Source organism: Oryctolagus cuniculus, chromosome 3 (genome assembly GCF_051225735.1).
Source record: "Oryctolagus cuniculus isolate XC-2025 breed Fujian yellow rabbit chromosome 3, ASM5122573v1, whole genome shotgun sequence".
NCBI lineage: Eukaryota > Metazoa > Chordata > Mammalia > Lagomorpha > Leporidae > Oryctolagus > Oryctolagus cuniculus.
In genome coordinates, this window is record NC_142869.1 from 39581771 (window position 1) to 39601254 (window position 19484).

A 19484-nucleotide genomic window follows, 5' to 3' on the forward strand; every position below is an offset into this window, starting at 1 on the left:
AGAGACCACACTGACCTAAAAGGCTTACTATGTAATCAAAATAACCATGTATATAAAAACACACAGACATTTTGAATGCTTTTGAGACATCAATTATAAATTTTTCTACAACCATTTTTCTTCTTCTCATAACAACATACTACATAGCAAATAAATATAGTTGGTCAGCCACAGGATTTTAACCTTCAAGTGCAGTAGGTCATTTTTCCATTTTTCCCACTCCTCTTCTATTTAGATCTATATTTACCACCTAGCTAATCATTGGCTCTCACTGCCCTGTCTGCACAGAGCTGGAATTTGGAAGAAACAATAACTACAGCCTTCATTTGATTTGGTTTATGGCCAACAAAATGCTGAGATTAAAGGAAAAACTCCCCTCCTTTCTGTTCACTAAGGGAATTATTCCCATCTTTTAAAAATGTATTAATGAACCAAACTTTGTTTCTGATAAGCATCAAATGTTGATCAAAGTATCTCACTGGTTTACACAACACACAAGCACACATCGGAATAGATTCAAGACGTCTTATTACACATCAGCAATTTGTCCTTTAACATAGAATTACATGGGATACTGATTTTTACTAATTCTCTAGAACCATTTGGGACTGAAAACATATTTTTAAAGTTTCAATAATAAGTTAAAATATTTTAGATATAATTTAAAATTCAAAACCAATATAGCTTCCATACCAAGTTATTTAGCTTTAGACGAAGAAATGTATTCTCAAAATTCAGTTTCTCCACTTCTTTTTGCAATAGCATCTTCTCAGTTGTAATTCTTCGAGAATTCTCCTTCTCTCTACTAAGAGCCTGAGCTAATGCCCTGTTGTTGTGCTTTAGAGAAATTTTGAAAATAGAAGAATTGTCTGTAAAAAGATTTTTTTAAAAAAAGAGTTAGTATTGAACTTATATCAATTTTCATATTCCTTAGTAAAACTACTTCAGACAAAATGATTTCATTTTGTAATTTTAACTAAAAGTTAGAGCAAAAGAAAATAATACAAAAGTAGTTTTAAAAAAACATACTTAGTGTTTGGAGCTAAAGAAATAAAAGCTATGGGGTCAGCTCTGTGGCGCAGTAGGTTAATCCTCTGCCTGCGGCACCGGTTTCCCATGTGGGTGCCAGTTCTAGTTCTGGCTGCTCCTCTTCTAGTCCAGCTCTCTGCTATGGCCTGGGAAAGCAGTGGAAGATGGCCCAATTCCTTGGGCCCCTGCACCCATGTGGGAGACCTGGAAGAAGCTCCTGGCTCCTGGCTTCGGATCAGCCCAGCTCTGGCCGTTGCAGCCATCTGGGGAGTGAACCAACAGAAGGAAGACCTTTCTCTCTGTCTCTCCCTCTCACTGTCTGTAACTCTACCTCTCAAATAAAAAATAAAATCTTAAAAACAAAAAAAGAAATAAAGGCTAATTGTCTCAACCATTGAGGAATAGTCTTTTTTGTTTTTGTTTATCTGTGCAAATTTTTAACTCTTTACTTATACAGAGTTGGTCTTCTGTGTATAAAGTTAACTGGAAATGGATCTTAGTGGAGAATGGGACTGGGAACGGAAGAGGGAAGAGGTGGAGAGGTGGGAGTGGGGGTGGGAAGGGTGGGTATGGTGGGAAGAATTACTATATTCCTATAGTTGTGCTTATGAAATGCATGACGTTTATATTCCTTAAATAAAAGGTTTCTTTGGGGGGGACAATAAACACAAAATAAATTAATTAAATTAAAAAAGAAACAAAGGCTAGATAGAAGATGAAGAACAAAAGTTAGGAGGAATGCAAAATGTGTACAGAGTAGGGAATAAGACTGCAGCATAAACACCAAATTCTGCATAATGAAATCACTCATGCGGCTCACTAGGCTAATCCTCCACCTGCGGCACTGGCACCCAGGGTTCTAGTCCCAGTTGGGGCACCGGATTCTGTCCCGGTTGCTCCTCTTCCAGTCCAGCTCTCTGCTGTGGCCCGGGAGTGCAGTGGAGGATGGCCCAGGTCCTTGGGCCCTGCACCCGCATGGGAGACCAGGAGGAAGCACCTGGCTCCTGGCTTCGGATCAGCACAGTGCGCTGGCCGCAGCACGCCGGCCGTAGCAGTCACTAGGGGGTGAACCAATGGAAAAAAAGGAAGACCTTTCTCTCTGTCTCTCTCACTGTCTAACTCTGCCTGTCAAAAAAAAAAAGCTAACTCTTACACTTGTTGCCCTGCCCTCCTTCCTGCCTTGACTAGGCTAGCAGAATAGAAAAGCTGATCCTGCAGTTCTAACAGATGTCCCAAAGGAGTTAGGGTTGCTAATCTATGAAAATTTTTAAGGCAGTTTCTGTGACTTCAGAATTGAATAAAAGTTAATGCTCCCGGGGCAGCACTGTGGCGCAGTGGGTTAACACCCTGGCCTGAGGCGCCAGCATCCATATGGGTGCCGGTTCCAGTCCTGGCTGCTCCTCTTCCAATCCAGCTCTCTCCTGTGGCCTGGGAAAGCAGTAGAAGATGGCCCGGGTCCTTGCACCCCTGCACGCACGTAGGAGACCCGGCAGAAGCTCCTGGCTCCTGGCTTCAGATCAGCGCAGCTCCGGCCGTTGCAGCCAACTGGGGAGTGAACCATTGGATGGAAGACCTCTCTCTCACTCTCTCTGCCTCTCCTTCTCTCTCTGTGTAACTGACTTTCAAATAAATAAATAAACCTTTCCTTCTCTCTGACTCCGCCTCTCTGTAACTCTGCCTTTCAAATAAATAAATAAATATTTAAATAATAATAATAAAGATTTACTATTTACTTCAAATGCAGAACATCAGAGAGGGGGAGAGACAAAGAGAGAGAGAGAAAAGGAGGGAGGAAAGAGAGAGGGGTCTTCCATCTGCCAAACAGCTGCAAAGCCAGGGTGGGTCCAGGTCAAAGCCAGAAGCCAGGAACTCCACCCTGGTCTCTCGTGTGGGTGGCAGTGGCCCAAGCACTTCTTTGAAAGGCAGAGGCAGGGAGCGAGAAGTCTTCCACCCACTGGTTCACTCCCCAAATGGCTGCAACGGCCAGAGCTGGGCTGATCTGAAGCCAGGAGCCAGGAGCTTCTTTTAGGTCTCCCATATGGGTGTAGGCCATCTTCCACTGTTTTCTCAGGCCACAGCAGAGAGCTGGATTGGAAATGCAGCTGCCAGGATTTGAACCTGCACCCATGTGGGATGCCAGCAGTGCAGGCGGCAGCCTTACTCGCTACGCGACAGTGCCGGCCCCGGCCTCTAACACCTTAATTCCAGAATTCACGAAATCCCACTTTCAAGGCTTCTCTTGTTCTCATGATGAACTTTGGCCACATAAAATCTCCCACAAATCTCCCACGTAGGCTAACCACCTCCAGGTTACCCATCAACCGATTGCCAGAACATGTCAGAACAATCTGCTACTCTTTTTAGCTTGTCTGTAGAAAAGTCACATCAGTATTTTCTTTGCAGTATAGGAGGTGGCTGTTTTGGGCCATCTCAGTCTCACGGCTGAATACTCAGCTGTCCCGGGATAGATAATCAAAACCACCCAACTAAAGGTGCTGAATGACATAGGAAGGATCAAATACAAGAAAGACATTATTAATAAAAAACTCATCTTAGAAATTTTTATGTTTGGTAGAATAAGATACAAATACATCAGTTCTCCAGGAAAAAAGTAAAACTTAAAGTACTTACTTATTATTTTTGTTTTGATTTTTGAAGCAAGAGAAACATTCAATTTAGTGGTCCTTGAAATTCTTTTGTCTTTTACACATCTCTTAATTCCTGAAGTAACTGAATCAGTTTCCATGACCGGGGACTCCATCACTGAAAGGAAAAAAAAAAAAAGCAACAATAGGAAGGGAGAGGAAAGAAGGAAGAGAAAACACAGCATTGATTAATAAAAATAAATGGGTAACTGATAAATACCCTTAAAATAATCACAACTTAAAATATACCTTTTTTGTACACAATTATCTACAAAATCTCATGCATAAAATAGGAAGGCTTTAAGTTAATCAAAAGTAGCTTAAAGTAGACTAATTGAAGAAAGATAAATGAGGGGTTTTTTTTATTCAAACCTTTCAGTTTTGATGAAATTGAGGCTCCTGTAGTAAGAGATTATCCCGGATTATGGAGGTACGCCTTTAAGGCCATCACAAGCACCCTTAGGGTGAGGGTGGGGATTGGAGTGATGTAGCCGCAAACCAGTGACTGCCAGCAGCCACCGGAAGCTGAAAGCAAGGACCGATTTTTCTCTGGAGACTCCATCGGGAGCATGTCCCCCCAGACCTCTTGATTACAGCACTGTGGGAAAACACGTGTCTGCTGTTTGAAGCCACCTCATTTGGAAGGGAAGCCAGAGGAAACCGACAGTCTCCTTATTTCACTCTTGCCCAACTTGGGAAGTCCTCTGAACTCAGAACCCATCACCAACAAAACTTCTACGGCTCCAATCTGTTATCTGAACGTTCCCTTCATCTTCTTGAAGGAGCCTGCACGCTGGGGCTGCAGACTGCCCTGCAGCCCTGGGCGGGGGGGGGGGGGGGGGGGGGGGGGGGGCGCTGCTGTTCCTCCCACAGCCCTCCAGCAGGGCTGCACTGCATTCCTGCTTGCAGATCCCTGGTCCTCCTGGGAGGTCCCACCCCTCACTGCTATCCTCACCTATCAACTCCTGGGCCACTCCTCCTTATTAGCTGACGGTTTCATGTCCTGGCTCGTTGTTGTTCTCCCTGAGGACGCGAAAGCAACCTGCAGAGGATTTCTCAAATTCCCTGTCACCTGTCTCTGTGCATTTATCTCCTCTCCTGTGGTTATCTGTGTTCCTACCTAGTGCCGAGCTTAGATACCGATGCCTGCACTAGATCTCACGCCTTCTGGCCTTCTCAAGACATCCCTCCAACAACTCTCTCCCTTCCAGCATCAGTTTCTTCCTCCTCCATCGGCTCATTCTCATTGTACAAGCACACTGCTATTTCCCTCATCGTAAACAGGGGTAGGGAACCATGTCCCTGCCAAGGGCCATTTGGATATATTTGCAGGCCATACAAAATTATCAACTCAGAAAATTAGCCCGCCATAGACTTACTGAATTCCCAGTCCTGCCTTGGACTCGGTTTCCTTGGCAGCACCAGCCCAAATGATTTTGCAAGCCTTATATGGCCTGTGAACCAGACGTTCTCAATCTGTGAAAGCAACCGCACTGCTTCCCACTTCATTAGCCTTCCAACTCTCCACAGAGCTTACCTGTATTCAGTTTCCAATTCTCCCATACACCTACTTCAGTCAGGCTTTCCCTCTCAACACTCCACCAAAACGGCTTTTGCCAAGGTCCCCTATGCCCACTGCTGCTAAATTCTAATGATCTGGGGCCGACGCTGTGGCATAGGAAGTAAAGCCACCACCTGTAGTGCCCACATCCCGTGCTGGTCCCAACTCTGCTCCACTTCTGAGCCAGCTCTCTGCTATGGCCTGGAAAAGCAGTAGAAAATGGCCCAAGTCCTTGGGCCCCTGCACCTGTGTGGGAGACCTGGAGGAAGCTCCTGATTCCTGGCTTCAGATCGGCATAGCTCCAGCGGTTGCGGCCAATTGGGGAGTGAACCAGCAGATGGAAGACCTCTCTCTATGCATCTCCTCTCTGTGTAACTCTGACTTTCAAGTAAATAAATAAATCTTCAAAAAAAAAAAATTCGAGTGATTAATTCTCAGCAGCCTCTGGCATGGTTAGTTTCTCCTTCCTCAAAAATTACCTTTCCTTGGCTTCCAGAACACCATACTCTTGGGGCTTTTTTCCTACCTGACAGCTCTTCTCAGTCTCTTACAGGTTCTATGCCAGCTTCACTGCTTGGACCTCCTCTCTTAGTAGAGGTCCAATACTACTTCAGCTTCATGACTTAAATTAACATCCAGATGCCAAATGTATGGTTTAGCTCTCTCTCCTGAATATCCCTGGATTCGTACAGACAAATGACTATTCCATGGTCCACTTGGAAATCTAAATAGATGTATCGGGACCAGTGCTGTGGCCTAGTGGGTAAAGCCACCACCTGCAGTGTCAGTATCCCATATGGGCGCTGGTTTGAGTCCCGGCTGCTCCACTTTTGATCCAGCTCTCTGCTATGGCTTGGGAAAGCAATAGAAGATAGCGCAACTCTGTGGGCCCCTGCACCCACATAGGAGACCTGGAGGAAGCTCCTGGCTCCTGGCTTCGGATCAGCACAGCTCCAGCCATTGCAGCCAATTGGGGAGTGAACCAGCGGCTGGAAGACCTCTCTCTCTCTGACTCTCCTTCTCTCTGTGTAACTCTGACTTTCAAATAAATAAATAAATCTTTAAAAAAAAATAGGCGTATCAAATTTAACCTGCCCAGGCCTCCCTCACTCAGAGCCTTTCCCTTTTCAGTTAATGGCAATCTATCCTTCCAGCTGCTCAAGCCAAAAATCCGACACCCCAGTTTACCCTCACAATATATTCTGAATATGATCACTTCTCAGTGTATCTACTGCTACCCACTCAGACAAGGCACGATCATATTTCACCTGAATTATTGCAATATAGCCTGTTTTCCTACATCCACGGCTGTCCTCCCTACAGTGTATTTGTATGCACAATCGACAGCTCTCCAATAATCCCCATTTCTCGCCAAAGTCCTTACAATGGTCTAGCTGTTTCGCCACGATCTGCCTTTTCCCCCATCACTCTCCTCAGCTCACGTCCCTCAGGCCACACTGGCCACCAAGATCTAAGCGTTCCTGGCATATGGCCAGGCACTCTTCATGCTCAAGTCCTTTATCTTGGTTATTCACTATTGAGACACCTCTTCAAGGCTCCATCAAGTGTTTATTCAAATGTCACCTTCTAAGGGCGTTTAGGACTGCAACTCCTTCCTCTCGCATATCTGATGATCCTTACCCTGCTCTGTTCTTTCCCAACTGTAAAGACTGCCCAGCCTCCCAGTGGGTCTCTTCCGACCCACCGACCGCGCTGGGCAGATGTCGGGAGGTGTCAAGCAAAAGTCTGCAATGGGGACTAAGTTAAGCTGGGAACCTTCGAACATTCAGGCTCAATACTTCTTCTAGAAGTCTTGCCAAGCAACTTTACATCAACGATCACTATTCCATAGACAGCAGAACACAGAGGCACACAGACACGCCATGAAAATCCCTGCATCTCACACACTGAGTTCCACATCCAATTCTTCTAGATTCCTCACCTAGAAAACCCGTCGTCCCTCTTTCTGTACCCGAATCCTACCCGACCATGGAGAAGACTCGGCTCCAGTCCTAAGTTCTCCCAGCCTCCCACCACCTCAGAACCAGCGCTCCTCGGCAGAGCGCTCCCTCGAAATCGTCGCCCGGCAGATACCCAAGGCGCGCTCACAGGCGGCTGGAAACTTCCAAAAGCAGGGAGTAGAGCAGCCACGAAGACAGAACTCGCTGCCCTCAGGAGCTGATCTTCGGCGGCTCCCTCCCTCGCCCACCTGAGCGCTCAAATCCCGGAGACAAGAGGCAGCCACTCAGACCCAAAACAAGCACTCCGCCACCCAGCCCCTCTCTACGAGCCGCGGCGCGGGTCCCGGAGGGCGGAGGGCGGGCCCGACAGCGCCAGGCACGGACTCCCCGCTAGATTCGGGACAGTCACACCAGGTGTCACAGGTCACTCACTCACCGCTCAATCAGCGCAGGGCACCACCACCCGGCTCCAGGAGGTCTGCGCGGAGTCGCGGCCGGAGCTGGGTTTAAACTCCGCAGCCGTTAGCGGCTGCCACAGCAGCCAATCAAGTCCCGAGGAGACAGCGCAGAGGAGCGCGGTTACCAGGAAGTGGGAGGTGGAAGAGGCGGGACCCGTTGCCTGAGCAGGCAGGGGCGTGGCCAGGCGAGCCCGCGGCTGCGCAGAAGCGTGGGCGGGGCGCCGGGGCGCGGAGCCAGTAGCGTCCCGCTGTCTCCCTGAGCAACCGAGGAAAGGAAGCGCTCCGCGGAAAAACCCGACTTCACGGGCCCGAGGTGTAAAAGGCTGCCTTGCCGCCTCTTGTCTGTGGGAAGGGTTGTTTCCAAGGTTATGAGAGCGCCGGGTACGTCTTGCTTCTCAGCTGTGAGGCCAGCACTTTTATTCAGTAGTCACTTAAAAGGCTTCCTCATTTTTACTTTAACTTTCTGAGGGAAAAACGTCAGTGCCGGATCTCGTTCAATCTTTGTAAAGCTGAATATGCAAGGATGGCATTTTCCGTTATACCCAACTGCATTAATGCATTAAAAATAGATCTTTGCTTTCCAATTCAGTTTGCTTAGTTTCTTTTAGCAAATGGTACACATTTTTTTAAAACAATTTTTTAAAGATTTTATTTTTATTTATTTATTTGAAAGTCGGACTGGGGCCGGCGCTGGGGCGGCATCTCATATGGGAGCCGGTTCGAGACCCGGCTGCTCCTCTTCCAGTCCAGCTCTCTGCTGTGGCCTGGGAAAGCAGTGAGAGATGGCTCAAGTCCTTGGGCCCCTGCACCCGCGTGGGAGACCCGGAAGAAGCTCCTGGCTCCTGCCTTCGGATCGGTGCAGCTCTGGCCATTGGAGCCAATTGGGGAGTGAACCAGTAAATGGAAGACCTCTCTCTCCCTCTCTCTCTGCTTCTCCTCTCTCTGTGTAACTCTGACTTTCAAATAAATAAATAAAATCTTTGGGGGGAAAAAAAAGCCGATCCAAAGCCAGGAGCCAGGAGCTTCTTCCAGGTCTCCCACATAAGTACAGGAGTCCAAGGACCTGAGCCATCTTCCACTGCTTTCCCAGGCCATAGCAGAGAGCTGGATCGGAAGTGGAGCAGCCGGGAATTGAACTGGCACCCATATGGGATACTGACTTCACAGGCAGAGGATTAACCTACTGCTGCAGAGCCCTGGCCCCTTAAATTCTTAGATTATCTATTTGAAAGACAGAGTTACAGAGAGAGGGAGAGACTGGGAGAGAGATCTTCCATGTGCTCTTCACTCTCCAGCTGAAACCGGAAGCTCCATCTAGGTCTCCCACGAGGGTGGCAGGGGCCCAAACACTCCCGCCATCTTTTGCTGCTTTTCCCAGGCCATTGGTAGGGAGCTGGGTTAGAAGTGGAGCAGCTGGGACACGAACCAGCGCCCATATGGGATGTCAGTTGTCGCAGGTGTCTTTACCCACTATGGCTGACACAAAGAGTTTGTAGAAATTATACAGATAGTAAAAATTCCTGTTTGTCATTAGACTGAAAGTGAAAATAGCTTCTTTAATCTAGTTTTGATGATTTATACATAATGCAGTCAACTTGTCAATTTTTTTGTTCATTTGGGGACATTTGAGAATCACAGCTTTCCATTTTAACTTCAAATAATCTACAAATGATGCAAAACATTCTTTTGAGTAAAATCTTGTATTCTGATATATTGCAAGATTGGTCTCCAAACAGATCTGCTTATGTAAATCTTGTATAAGTAGGAAAGTAATGATTGATCGACTGCTAAAATTACGAAGTATAGTACAATTAAAAACTTCAATAATGGTTGTTTAGGATGTAATCTGCTAGTTATAGAAATTTCCAGTTACCTGGGAGTTACCTGTCACTATATCTTGTTTACTCAGCCTGCCACATTACATGCTCAATATATGTCTTAAGTTTCTTTAATGAGCCTTCTCATGGCTGTGCCATTAAATGGTTATTTAATCTTGACCAAGTCAATCTCTCTGGGTTTCTGTTTCCTCATTTGTAAAATGGAGGCTGATAACAACTTGCAATGTATTTTTATGATGATGCCAATCAAGCCAAATAGACCTTTTTGTTCAAATACACTAATATCGCTTTCTTCCCAACTGGTCATTTTGTAGCTGCAGCTTCCAAAGTAAATAGAACAGGGAGACAGGAAAATCAGAGGCAGGAGAAGTTAAAATTTTATCACGATTCGAATACTGACACCTCTTTAAAAAAAAATCAGGACTATTTCAGAGCCATTGAGAGTTTCTAAGTACTTTCTAAGTTGTAAAAAAATTCTCAAACTCTAAATTTACATTTCTTAAAATATGAATTCTTTACATCATAAATCTAGAACGTATAATTAACTGGATCTAATTTAACCTGCTTTGAATTTGCTTTCTGGTCATGTGCTTCTTGGTATAATATGGATGGAGGCAAGAGCCCTAGGTTAGGAATCTGAGGACACAGTTAGGGATAGCCCAGCACGTGGCTGTGTGTTCCTTGCCTCAAGCTCCTCATTGATAAAATAAAACCAATTCACATCATTACTGTTCTGTCGTGATGCTCTCCTACAGGGCACCTGATCATGCGACTCTCCCTCTGATTCCGTTACTCTTACTGCTTATTCTCTTCTTATTTGCTCTACCTAAGGGTAGATTCCTGTCGGTTAAAATTTGATTGTCCTGATCCACACACCAAAAAAGGGAGAGCAGGAAAGGGAGGAGAAAAAGGCAAACCGCTAACACCACCAACAACAAAAATCCTGCAAATCAATAAACCAGTAAAACAAAGTAGAAATAATGTACACAAACTTTATTAAACCATAGACATCTGGTCTTCTGTACCAATCTGGAAGGTTGAATTGGGCCAGGGAAAACTAACCCACGCTGATAGAGGCAGGAAAATAAAATAAAAAAAATATATAGTATGTATATGTATAAATGTTATATATATATATATATATATAACATTTTGGAAGAGGCTAGTGATTTAGGCTTGGAAAAAAAGGGGGCCTTCACCGCGGTCATGTTGCTAAAACACCCTGTCAGACAGCTACTAATCTTGCATAGTCCACAGTAGATGCTGCTGTTAGGACTGCCCACCAGGGGGCGGAACTGCACAGCAGTTCCCGGCTTGGCATTGCCATGTCTAAGTGATCAAGCGTGAACTGTATGCTGTAAGGCCTAGCTGCAAGGGAGTCCCGTGTCTGCCTTTTATTTACTCCTTAAAAACATCTTAGTGAGGCGCAGTCTCTGCTTCCCATCTAGACTCATACAGTGAGGAATTCCCCAGGAAGCCCATTGTGAACCAGGCAGCAAGGGCTCATTGCCATATTTTCTGCAACTTTCAATACCGTTTTCTTTCAGACTCCCTGTTGCGCCTGGTGAGGCGTAGGTTCTAATCATAACAGCAGCAGATAACATGTATCAAGTGCTCACGGTGTCCTGGGCACTGCCTTGAGCCCTATAAATGCAGCTGGAAGACCTAGCAAGAGCAGCGTCTTCCCCCCGTAGTTTGACCTGTGGGCAGTCATTCCTGCACAGCAGACAGAAGGCGGAGATGACAGCAGAGGATTCTTTGTAGGGAAACTGAGAAGTGGCAATGGCTACAGGAGCATGCAGGTGGCTGGGGGAGTTTGTCGTGGTTTTTTGTTTTTTGTAGCCTGGGGGAAGGAGCTGGTGGAGAGGGAGAGCAGATGAGGTGGGGAGGAGGTGAGCGGTGCTGGAGCAGGATTGTGTGGATCCAGAGTGTGGAACAAGGGCTAGGCCAACTGAAGGCTCACTTCTTCCTCCGAGCAGGAAAAAGGAAAAAGACCAGACATTGTGGGCGTAAATGAGTTTGCCAATGACAGTACTTTGTAAGCTTTCAAATTCATACAGCTATTAATGACCACTTTAACATATTTGCTTCCTTAAAATACTGTCTATGTTTAAAATTTTTTTGATACTCTAATTTTAGTAAAAACTGAGGTCAGAGACATTATTTATACATGAACCAAAACTTCGTTATCTCCTGTAAACAATTTCTCCCACAGAATGAAAGAAATCATTAGTTTGTGCCTAAAGATCTCGGCTGTTACTCTCAGCACAGAGATAGGGCCCCCTAAGAAGCAGTTAATCATGGAAGAAAACATGAAGCACTGGTTTCGAAGGGGGGTTGCCTGTCCGCCCGTGAACTCCACAATTCGTGAGGGAAAAGATAACTACACATAGATTCATAGTCCTCCTAACGTACAACGAAATTTAGATAACGAACATAAATCAACCCAAATAAGCTCATCGAATCATGATTATCTTGCAGGGCTACTATTATTTGACTGTTACCTGTCATTGACAGCACATGACTATGTATATAAACACACCTATCTCCATATTTCTACTTGTCCATACCTACCTATCACTGTTTATCGTTTCCTCTCTATTTCTCTTCATGCATTTCACATCAGGATTTGCAGTTCCGAGTGTCCGCCACATTTTAGCCTTTTACTTTCAGTGTACATACTGCCTTTCCAACAGTGAGAGAGCTCGTTCTCCTTACATACAATATGTTTACTTCTCGTTCCGTCCTAGAACATACATAAGTAGTTTCAGAATTGCTAACCTTGAAAACTTGACTAACTAGAGTTGAATTTTTTTTGCTCTTCTTTTTTTATCTTTCACTTAAAGATTTTTGTAACCACATATTGTGCTCTGAAGGTACTTAAGTATGGTTATTTGAATGACTCATATAATTAGGTTTCGTTTTGTTTGTACACACTGTTAGGATTCTCCTCTCATCTTTATATGTATATTTGTATGTCTTTACACCTATGGATATTGGTGCATGAAACATTAACTAGTTTCAGTAGTCAGAAGTTTATTTATCTTCAAAATGGTCATTCTTCTCTTTTTCTATCCCTTTCTCACGGCCTCTTGCTCACCATCTGTATAACTTCCCTGCTGCCACTGTGACAATAGCCATAAATTTGGTGGTGCCGAGTAACAGAAATTTATTCTCTTTGTAGTTCTGCAGGCCAGAAGTAGGAGCTAGGTCTTATGAGGCTAAAACCACGGTGTTAACAAGAATGTGCATTTTCTGGTTCTAGAGGAGAGAGAACCTGTTTCCTTGTGTTTTCCAGTATCCGGAGCTGTGTTTCTCCGCTCCTTGGCTCAGGGCCCCTGCCTCCACTTCCAAAAGGAGCTAGATAACGTCCCTCTGGTTCTGCTCCTACCACATGGCCTTCTCTTTTACATGCAGTCAGTCTCCTTCCTGCTTCTTGTAGGATACTTGTGATTACACTGGAGTCTCCTGGACAATTCTAGATAATATCTCTCTCTCAAGATTCTTAACCACATCTGCAAATATCGTTATAGGGTACTATATACGGTACCATTCACAGGGTCTGGGGACTGGGACCCAAATATCCTTGGTGATTTGTTCTTCAGCCGAAAGCACCACCCAGTCCCCACTTGGTTCCTCTAGAGAACTAATCTAACAATTTCTGGCTCATGTTCTCTGTGTTTCTGTTTGCACAGATTATCAGATATGTGTATATTTTCTCATTTCCCATTCTTCCTTATGCAAAAGATGACATACTATAAAAATGTTTTCATTTCATCCTCTTCACTAAGCAACACATCCTGGAAATCATTTTATAGTTCATAGAAAGTGATCTCATTTTTTTTTATTATTATTATTTTAACTTTCATTTAATGAATATAAATTTCCAAAGTACGCCTTATGGATTACAATGGCTTCCCCCCCATATCGTCTCTCCCACCCGCATCCCTCCCCTTTCCCACTCCCTCTCCCCTTCCATTCACATGAGGATTCATTTTCGATTCTCTTTATATACAGAAGATCAGTTTAGCATACATTAAGTAAAGATTTCAACAGTTTGCTCCCACACAGAAACATAAAGTGAAAAATAATAGATGATTTTTTAAATGATGATGAAATCAGATCAGACCTATTGTCATGTTTAATCCCAGTGAGAGTCAAGTTGGGAATTGATAATTTCTTCTTCTTCTTTTTTTTTTTTTTTACAGAAGATCAGTTTAGTATACATTAAGTAAAGATTTCAACAGTTTGCACCCCCACAGAAACACAAAGCGAAATATACTGTTTGAGTACTCATTATTGTGGGGAGCAACTCGGACTAGACTAAGTTACTGGAATTAAGACTTATTCTATGCATCTGCTCTCCCGCAATATGGCGCTGGGAGAGGAGAAAACAGCTTCTACACAGCTGCCTCCAGTTCAACCAATAAACTGTAGGACCTGCTCCTGATTGGAGGAGAGCAGCGTACTCGGCGTGTGGGCAGCCGAGTTAGGATTGGCGGAGGAGGACTATAAAGGAGGAGAGAGACGGCATGCACCAGGAACATCTAAGGGGAACACCTGTGCAGCCCCCGAGAGAGCCGGCCGGCGGTGTGCCGCTCCCCCGTGGAAGTGGGGAATGTGGCAGGGGGAACCGCCCTTCCACGGAGGTGGAAGGGACAGTAGCCAACCCGGGAAGAACCAGCAGCAAACCCGGGGAGGGCCGAGCAGACGAAAGAACAGCGCAGGGTCCTGTGTCGTTCCTCCACGAAGAGGGGGAGCGACAATTATAGCATTAAGTCTCAATGTACAGCACATTAAGGACAGAGATCCTACATGAGGAGTAAGTGCACAGTGACTCCTGTTGTTGACTTTACAAATTGACACTCCTGTTTATGGCATCAGTAATCTCCCTATTCTCCAGTCATGAGTTTCCAAGGCTATGGAAGCCTTTTGAGTTCACCGACTCTTATCTTGTTTAGACAAGGTCATAGTCAAAGTGGAGGTTCTCTCCTCCCTTCAGAGAAAGGTACCTCCTTCTTTGAAGACCTGTTCTTTCCACTGGGATCTCACTCACAGAGATCTTTCATTTAGGGTTTGTTTTTATTTTTTTTTTTTTTTTTTTTTTTTTTTTTTTTGCCAGAGTGTCTTGGCTTTCCATGCCTGAAATACTCTCATGGGCTTTTCAGCCAGATCCGAATGCCTTTAGGGCTGATTCTGAGGCCAGAGTGCTGTTTAGGACATCCGCCATTCTATGAGTCTGCTGAGTATCTCGCTTCCCATGTTGGATCATTCTCCCCTTTATTTATTTTACCAGTTAGTATTAGCAGGTACTAGACTTGTTTATGTGCTTCCTTTGACTCTTAGTCCTTTCATTATGATCAATTGTGAACTGAAATTGATCACTTGGACTAGTGAGATGGCATTGGTACATGCCACCTTGATGGGATTAAATTGGAGTCCTCTGGTATGTTTCTAACTCTACCATTTGGGGCAAGTCAGCTTGAGCATGTCCCAAATTGGAAACGGTGACTTGATCAGCATAGCCCTGACTGTTAATGAACAACTTAATACATTATCCCTCTTAGTAGTTTTTTTGTCTGTTCTACTTAATATGACTGGTTTAATTCTGTAATTAATACACAGTTATTCTTAAGTGTTGAAATTTAACTGAAATGTGATCCCTGTTAAACATAAGAGTGATCTCATTTTTAAAAACTATCTTTCACTGGCGCCGCGGCTCACTAGGCTAATCCTCCACCTTGCGGCGCCGGCACACCGGTTCTAGTCCCGGTCGGGGCTCCGGATTCTGTCCCGGTTGCCCCTCTTCCAGGCCAGCTCTCTGCTGTGGCCAGGGAGTGCAGTGGAGGATGGCCCAAGTCCTTGGGCCCTGCACCCCATGGGAGACCAGGAGAAGTACCTGGCTCCTGCCATCGGATCAGCGTGGTGCGCCAGCCGCAGCATGCCGGCAGCGGCGGCCACTGGAGGGTGAACCAACAGCAAAAGGAAGACCTTTCTCTCTGTCTCTCTCTCTCACTGTCCACTCTGCCTGTCAAAAAAACAAAAAAACAAAAAAACAAAAAAACTATCTTTCTTTCTTTCATTAATTACAACTGAATAGCACTCTATTGTGTCAGTGCAACATAGTCTATTTATTTATTTGAAAGACAGAGTGACAGAGAGAGACAGGGAAGGTCAGAGTGGGAAGGAAAGAGAGAGAGAGGAAAGAGAGACTTCCATCTTCTGGTTCACTCCCCAAATGGTAGCAATGGCTGGGGATGAGCCAAGGTCAATCCAGGAGCCTAGAGATCTATCTGAGCCTCCCAGGAGGGGAGCAGAGTCACAAGACTTGGGTCATTTCTGTTGGCCATGTGCAAACACAGCAAGAAGGCAGCTATTTGCACACCAGTAACAAAGCCTTCAGTAGAAACCAGATTGCCTGGAACCTTGCTTTTGGACCTCCAAATTTAAGAGAAATATATTTCACTTGCTTAACACAATAAGACTATGGTATTTTGCTGTGTGTGTGTCTGAATCTACTTTTTTTTGATATATTTCTATAATGGGTTTTTCATCTCCCCCCCCTCAATTTTTAAGTTATTCGTCTGCAATATTTGTTGCAAATATTTTCTTCCAATTTGTAATTTGTCTTTTATTTATTGCATTTATTGCTACTAGTCAAAAGTTTATTAAACACTGTCAAATTTGTACATTTTACTTATGGCAATTGCATTTTGAGTCATAAAAGAAAGTAGAAAAAAATCATACACAGCTTATTCTAGTATTTATGTGGTCCTGGTTGACATTTATATTCCTGGTCCATTTGGAGTTCATTCTTGATTGTGGTATGAGATATGAATCTAATTTTGTCTTTTTCTAAATGGCAAACTTGTTGTCTCACCAATATTTATTTACTTTTTTAAAAGATCTATTCCTTTGTTTGAAAGGCAGAGTCACAGAGAGACAGAGAGAGAGAGAGAGAGATCTTTGATATGCTGGCCCACCCCCAGGGTGGCTACAACGGCCAGAGCTGCGCCGATCCTAAGCCAGGAGCCAGGAGCTTCTTCCACTTCAAACACTTGGGCCACATTTTTCACTGCTTTCCCAGGCCATTAGCAGAGAACTGTATGGAAGAGGAGCAGCCAGGACTCCAACCGAGGCTCATATGGGATGCCGGCACCACAGGTGGAGGCTTAGCCTACTATGCCACAGTGCTGGCCTCTGGAATTGTTTTCTTAATTTCAGTTGCGGTTTGTTAATTGCTACTGTCAGATATGTGAAGGTGAGTATTTGGTGCAGAATGACGTTGCCCTTGGGATGCTCACATCCCACACTGGAGTACCACAGTTTGAGTCCTAGCACCACTCCTGACCCCAACTTCAAGCTTTCTGTGTTTCACACAAAGTATGAAGTTTGTTCTGTTTTTTCAAAAGACTTGCCGTGCTCTGGCCTATTTCTAGTTTGTTGGGTGTTATGACCATGAAGGGATGTTTTTTGTGTTTGTAAGATTACTTATCTAATAAATGACAAATCAATGTTAGGGTTCAATTCTTGATGAGAAACCAACTTTTTTTTTCAAAGATTTATTTATTAATTTGAAAGGCAGAGTTACAGAGAGAGAGAGAGATCTTCCATCTGCTGGTTCACTCCCTAGATGGCTGCAACAGCTGGAGCTGTGCTGATGCGAAGCCAGGAGCCAGAAGCTTCTTCCAGGTCTTCCACGTGGGTGCAGGGGTCCAAGGACTTAGGTCATCCTCCACTGCCCTCCCAGGCCACAGCAGAGAGCCAGACCGGAAGTGAAGCAGCAGGAACCCGAACTGGGGCCCACATGGGATGCATGCCACAGCTCTGGCCCCAACCAGTATTTATTAAAATATCCTTTTCCGGCCAGTGCCGTGGCTCACTGGGCTAATCCTCCGCCTGCGGGGCCGGCATCCCGGGTTCTAGTCCCAGTTGGGGCGCCGGTTCTGTCCCAGCTGCTCCTCTTCCAGTCCAGCCCTCTGTTGTGGCCTGGGTATGCAGTGGAGGATGGCCCAGGTGTTGGGCCCTGCACCCGTTTGGGAGACCAGGAGGAAGCACTTGGCTCCTGGCTTCGGATCAGCCACTTGGGGGGTGAACCAACGGAAAAAGGAAGACCTTTCTCTGTTTCTCTCTCTCTCACTGTCTAACTCTGCCTGTCAAAAACAAACAAACAAACAAACAAACAAACAAAAAAAAAACCAAACCTTTTCCCTAGTTATTTGAGATAAGATCTTTATTACATATACTAAATTTCCAAATGAATTTAATTTATTTCTGGGCTCATTTTCATCCTACTGGTCTATTTTTCTATTTACGGACCACGTATATTGAGTAGATAAACAAACCCGATTTATAGTATATGTTAATGACTGGTGAGGCTAGGCTTTGCCTATGAATTTTTCTTTTTAGTGTTTTCCTGGCTATTTTTCATGTTTATTTTCCATATGAACTTTAATAGTAGCTTGTCTGGTCCCATTAGAAAGAAAAAAAGCCTGCTAGTGTTTTAAAAATTCGTTATTTATTTGAGAGGTGGAGAGACAGATAGGCAAAGGGAGAGTTCCCATCCATGGGTGCACTTCCCAGGTACCCTCAACGCCTGGTCCCAGAGCCAGGGTAACAATCCACATCTGCCACATGGATGGCAGGAACTGGTCACTTCAGTGGTCACCACTGCCTCCCAGGGTCTGCATTGGTGGGGAGCTGGAGGCCGGGGCCAGAGCCGGGCACTGAACCCAGGTGCTCTGTTGTGGGATGTGGGCTTCTGAACAACTCGGGCTAAATGTTCACACTCACCTGTTGATATTTTTAATGGGATTATGTTCATTTAATAAGTTAACATAGAGACAACATATATTTCTGATGTTAAGGAACATTTTTTCATATGTTTAACTCTATTTTTATATCTTTCAGGGATGCTTTCAACTTCTTCTCATATGAGGTTTGCACTTCTTTTGATAACTTTGTTTTAAGGCACATGATCTTCTTTGTTAAGTAAATCTAGCCATAAAATCTACATTATGCTTATGGCACTTAGAGGTGCTTATTCCCTTTAGTTTTTTTTTTTTTTTTCTGCTACTGATTTCATTTTGTACTAAAGGAATGTATTGAAGGTCTCTATTAGAAGGGTATTTCTACCAGTATTTCTTTGTTGTGTCTTATACAGTTTGTGCTTTACAAAGTTTTCTGCTGAGTTATTTGGTGAATAGAATTCATACCTGTTACATATCCACTGTGATTTGTGATGTTAAATCATATATTTCTCTCTGAACTTAGTCACTATAAGTTTTGCATTTCATCTTCATTATCTGAGTTATTTTCCTGCCTGTCTCAATGCTCCTTATTACAAATTCATTTCATTGCATTTTCCCTGAAAATTTTGCAACATGCTCTTCATTTCATCAATGGCTTTTTTTAAAAAAAAAAAAACATTTTTCCTTGAGTTGAATATACTCTTTTTATTTCCTCCTGTTTTTGTTTATTTCTATTTTAAACTTCTAGTTCAAGATGTTTTTAATATTCCTAAATTCTTCCTGAGGATATTTACTTCACTTGGGAGTTTATGTCATAGTTTTCTTTTGCGTTGGTTCTTTATTGGGAGGGAGGAGGGAGCACTTTTCACTAAATGAAGTAGCGCTATCTTCTTGTACTAGAGTTCCTTGTGTTTGCTCTGTTTTGGCTGTAATAGTGAGATTTCTGTACTGACCAGCTCATGAGATGTCCAGGTATCTAACTGAGCATCCTTCCTGGAAGCACCTGTGAGGGTGTATCTGGAAGAGTAGCGTCTGAATCAGTCAGCTGAGTAAATCGCCCTCCGCAGCCTGAGTGGGTGTCACGAAATTCTCCAGGGGCCTGAAAGGAACAAGAAGGTGAAGAAGGGTGGACTTTCCGGCTCTCTGCCTGACTGCTGAGCCGGCACCTGCTCTCCACACACCCATGGCACTCGCAGCTTGAGGCCTTCAGAGAAGAATCTCTAGAGTAGACTCTGCAGCTCT

At 44.4% G+C, this 19484-nt stretch overlaps 1 protein-coding gene across 2 annotated transcripts in view; it reads right to left on the bottom strand.

The window, feature by feature from the left end:
• The window catches only part of SGO2 (shugoshin 2), a 42134-nt gene extending 34352 nt beyond the window's left edge, over positions 1–7782 (bottom strand). The window contains exons 1-3 of one of the 2 annotated variants that reach the window (XM_008258943.5): positions 7633–7782; positions 3661–3792; positions 694–869 (exon numbers count right to left, since the gene is read on the bottom strand). In XM_008258943.5, the coding sequence (XP_008257165.4) occupies positions 694–869; positions 3661–3790 (306 nt within the window). In that variant the 5' untranslated portion in view covers positions 3791–3792; positions 7633–7782. Of the gene's footprint in view, positions 1–693; positions 870–3660; positions 3793–5481; positions 5622–7632 lie in introns of those variants that run through there. The other variant, XM_089330109.1, reaches the window with a different exon arrangement.
• Between the last annotated feature and the right edge of the window lie 11702 nt (positions 7783–19484).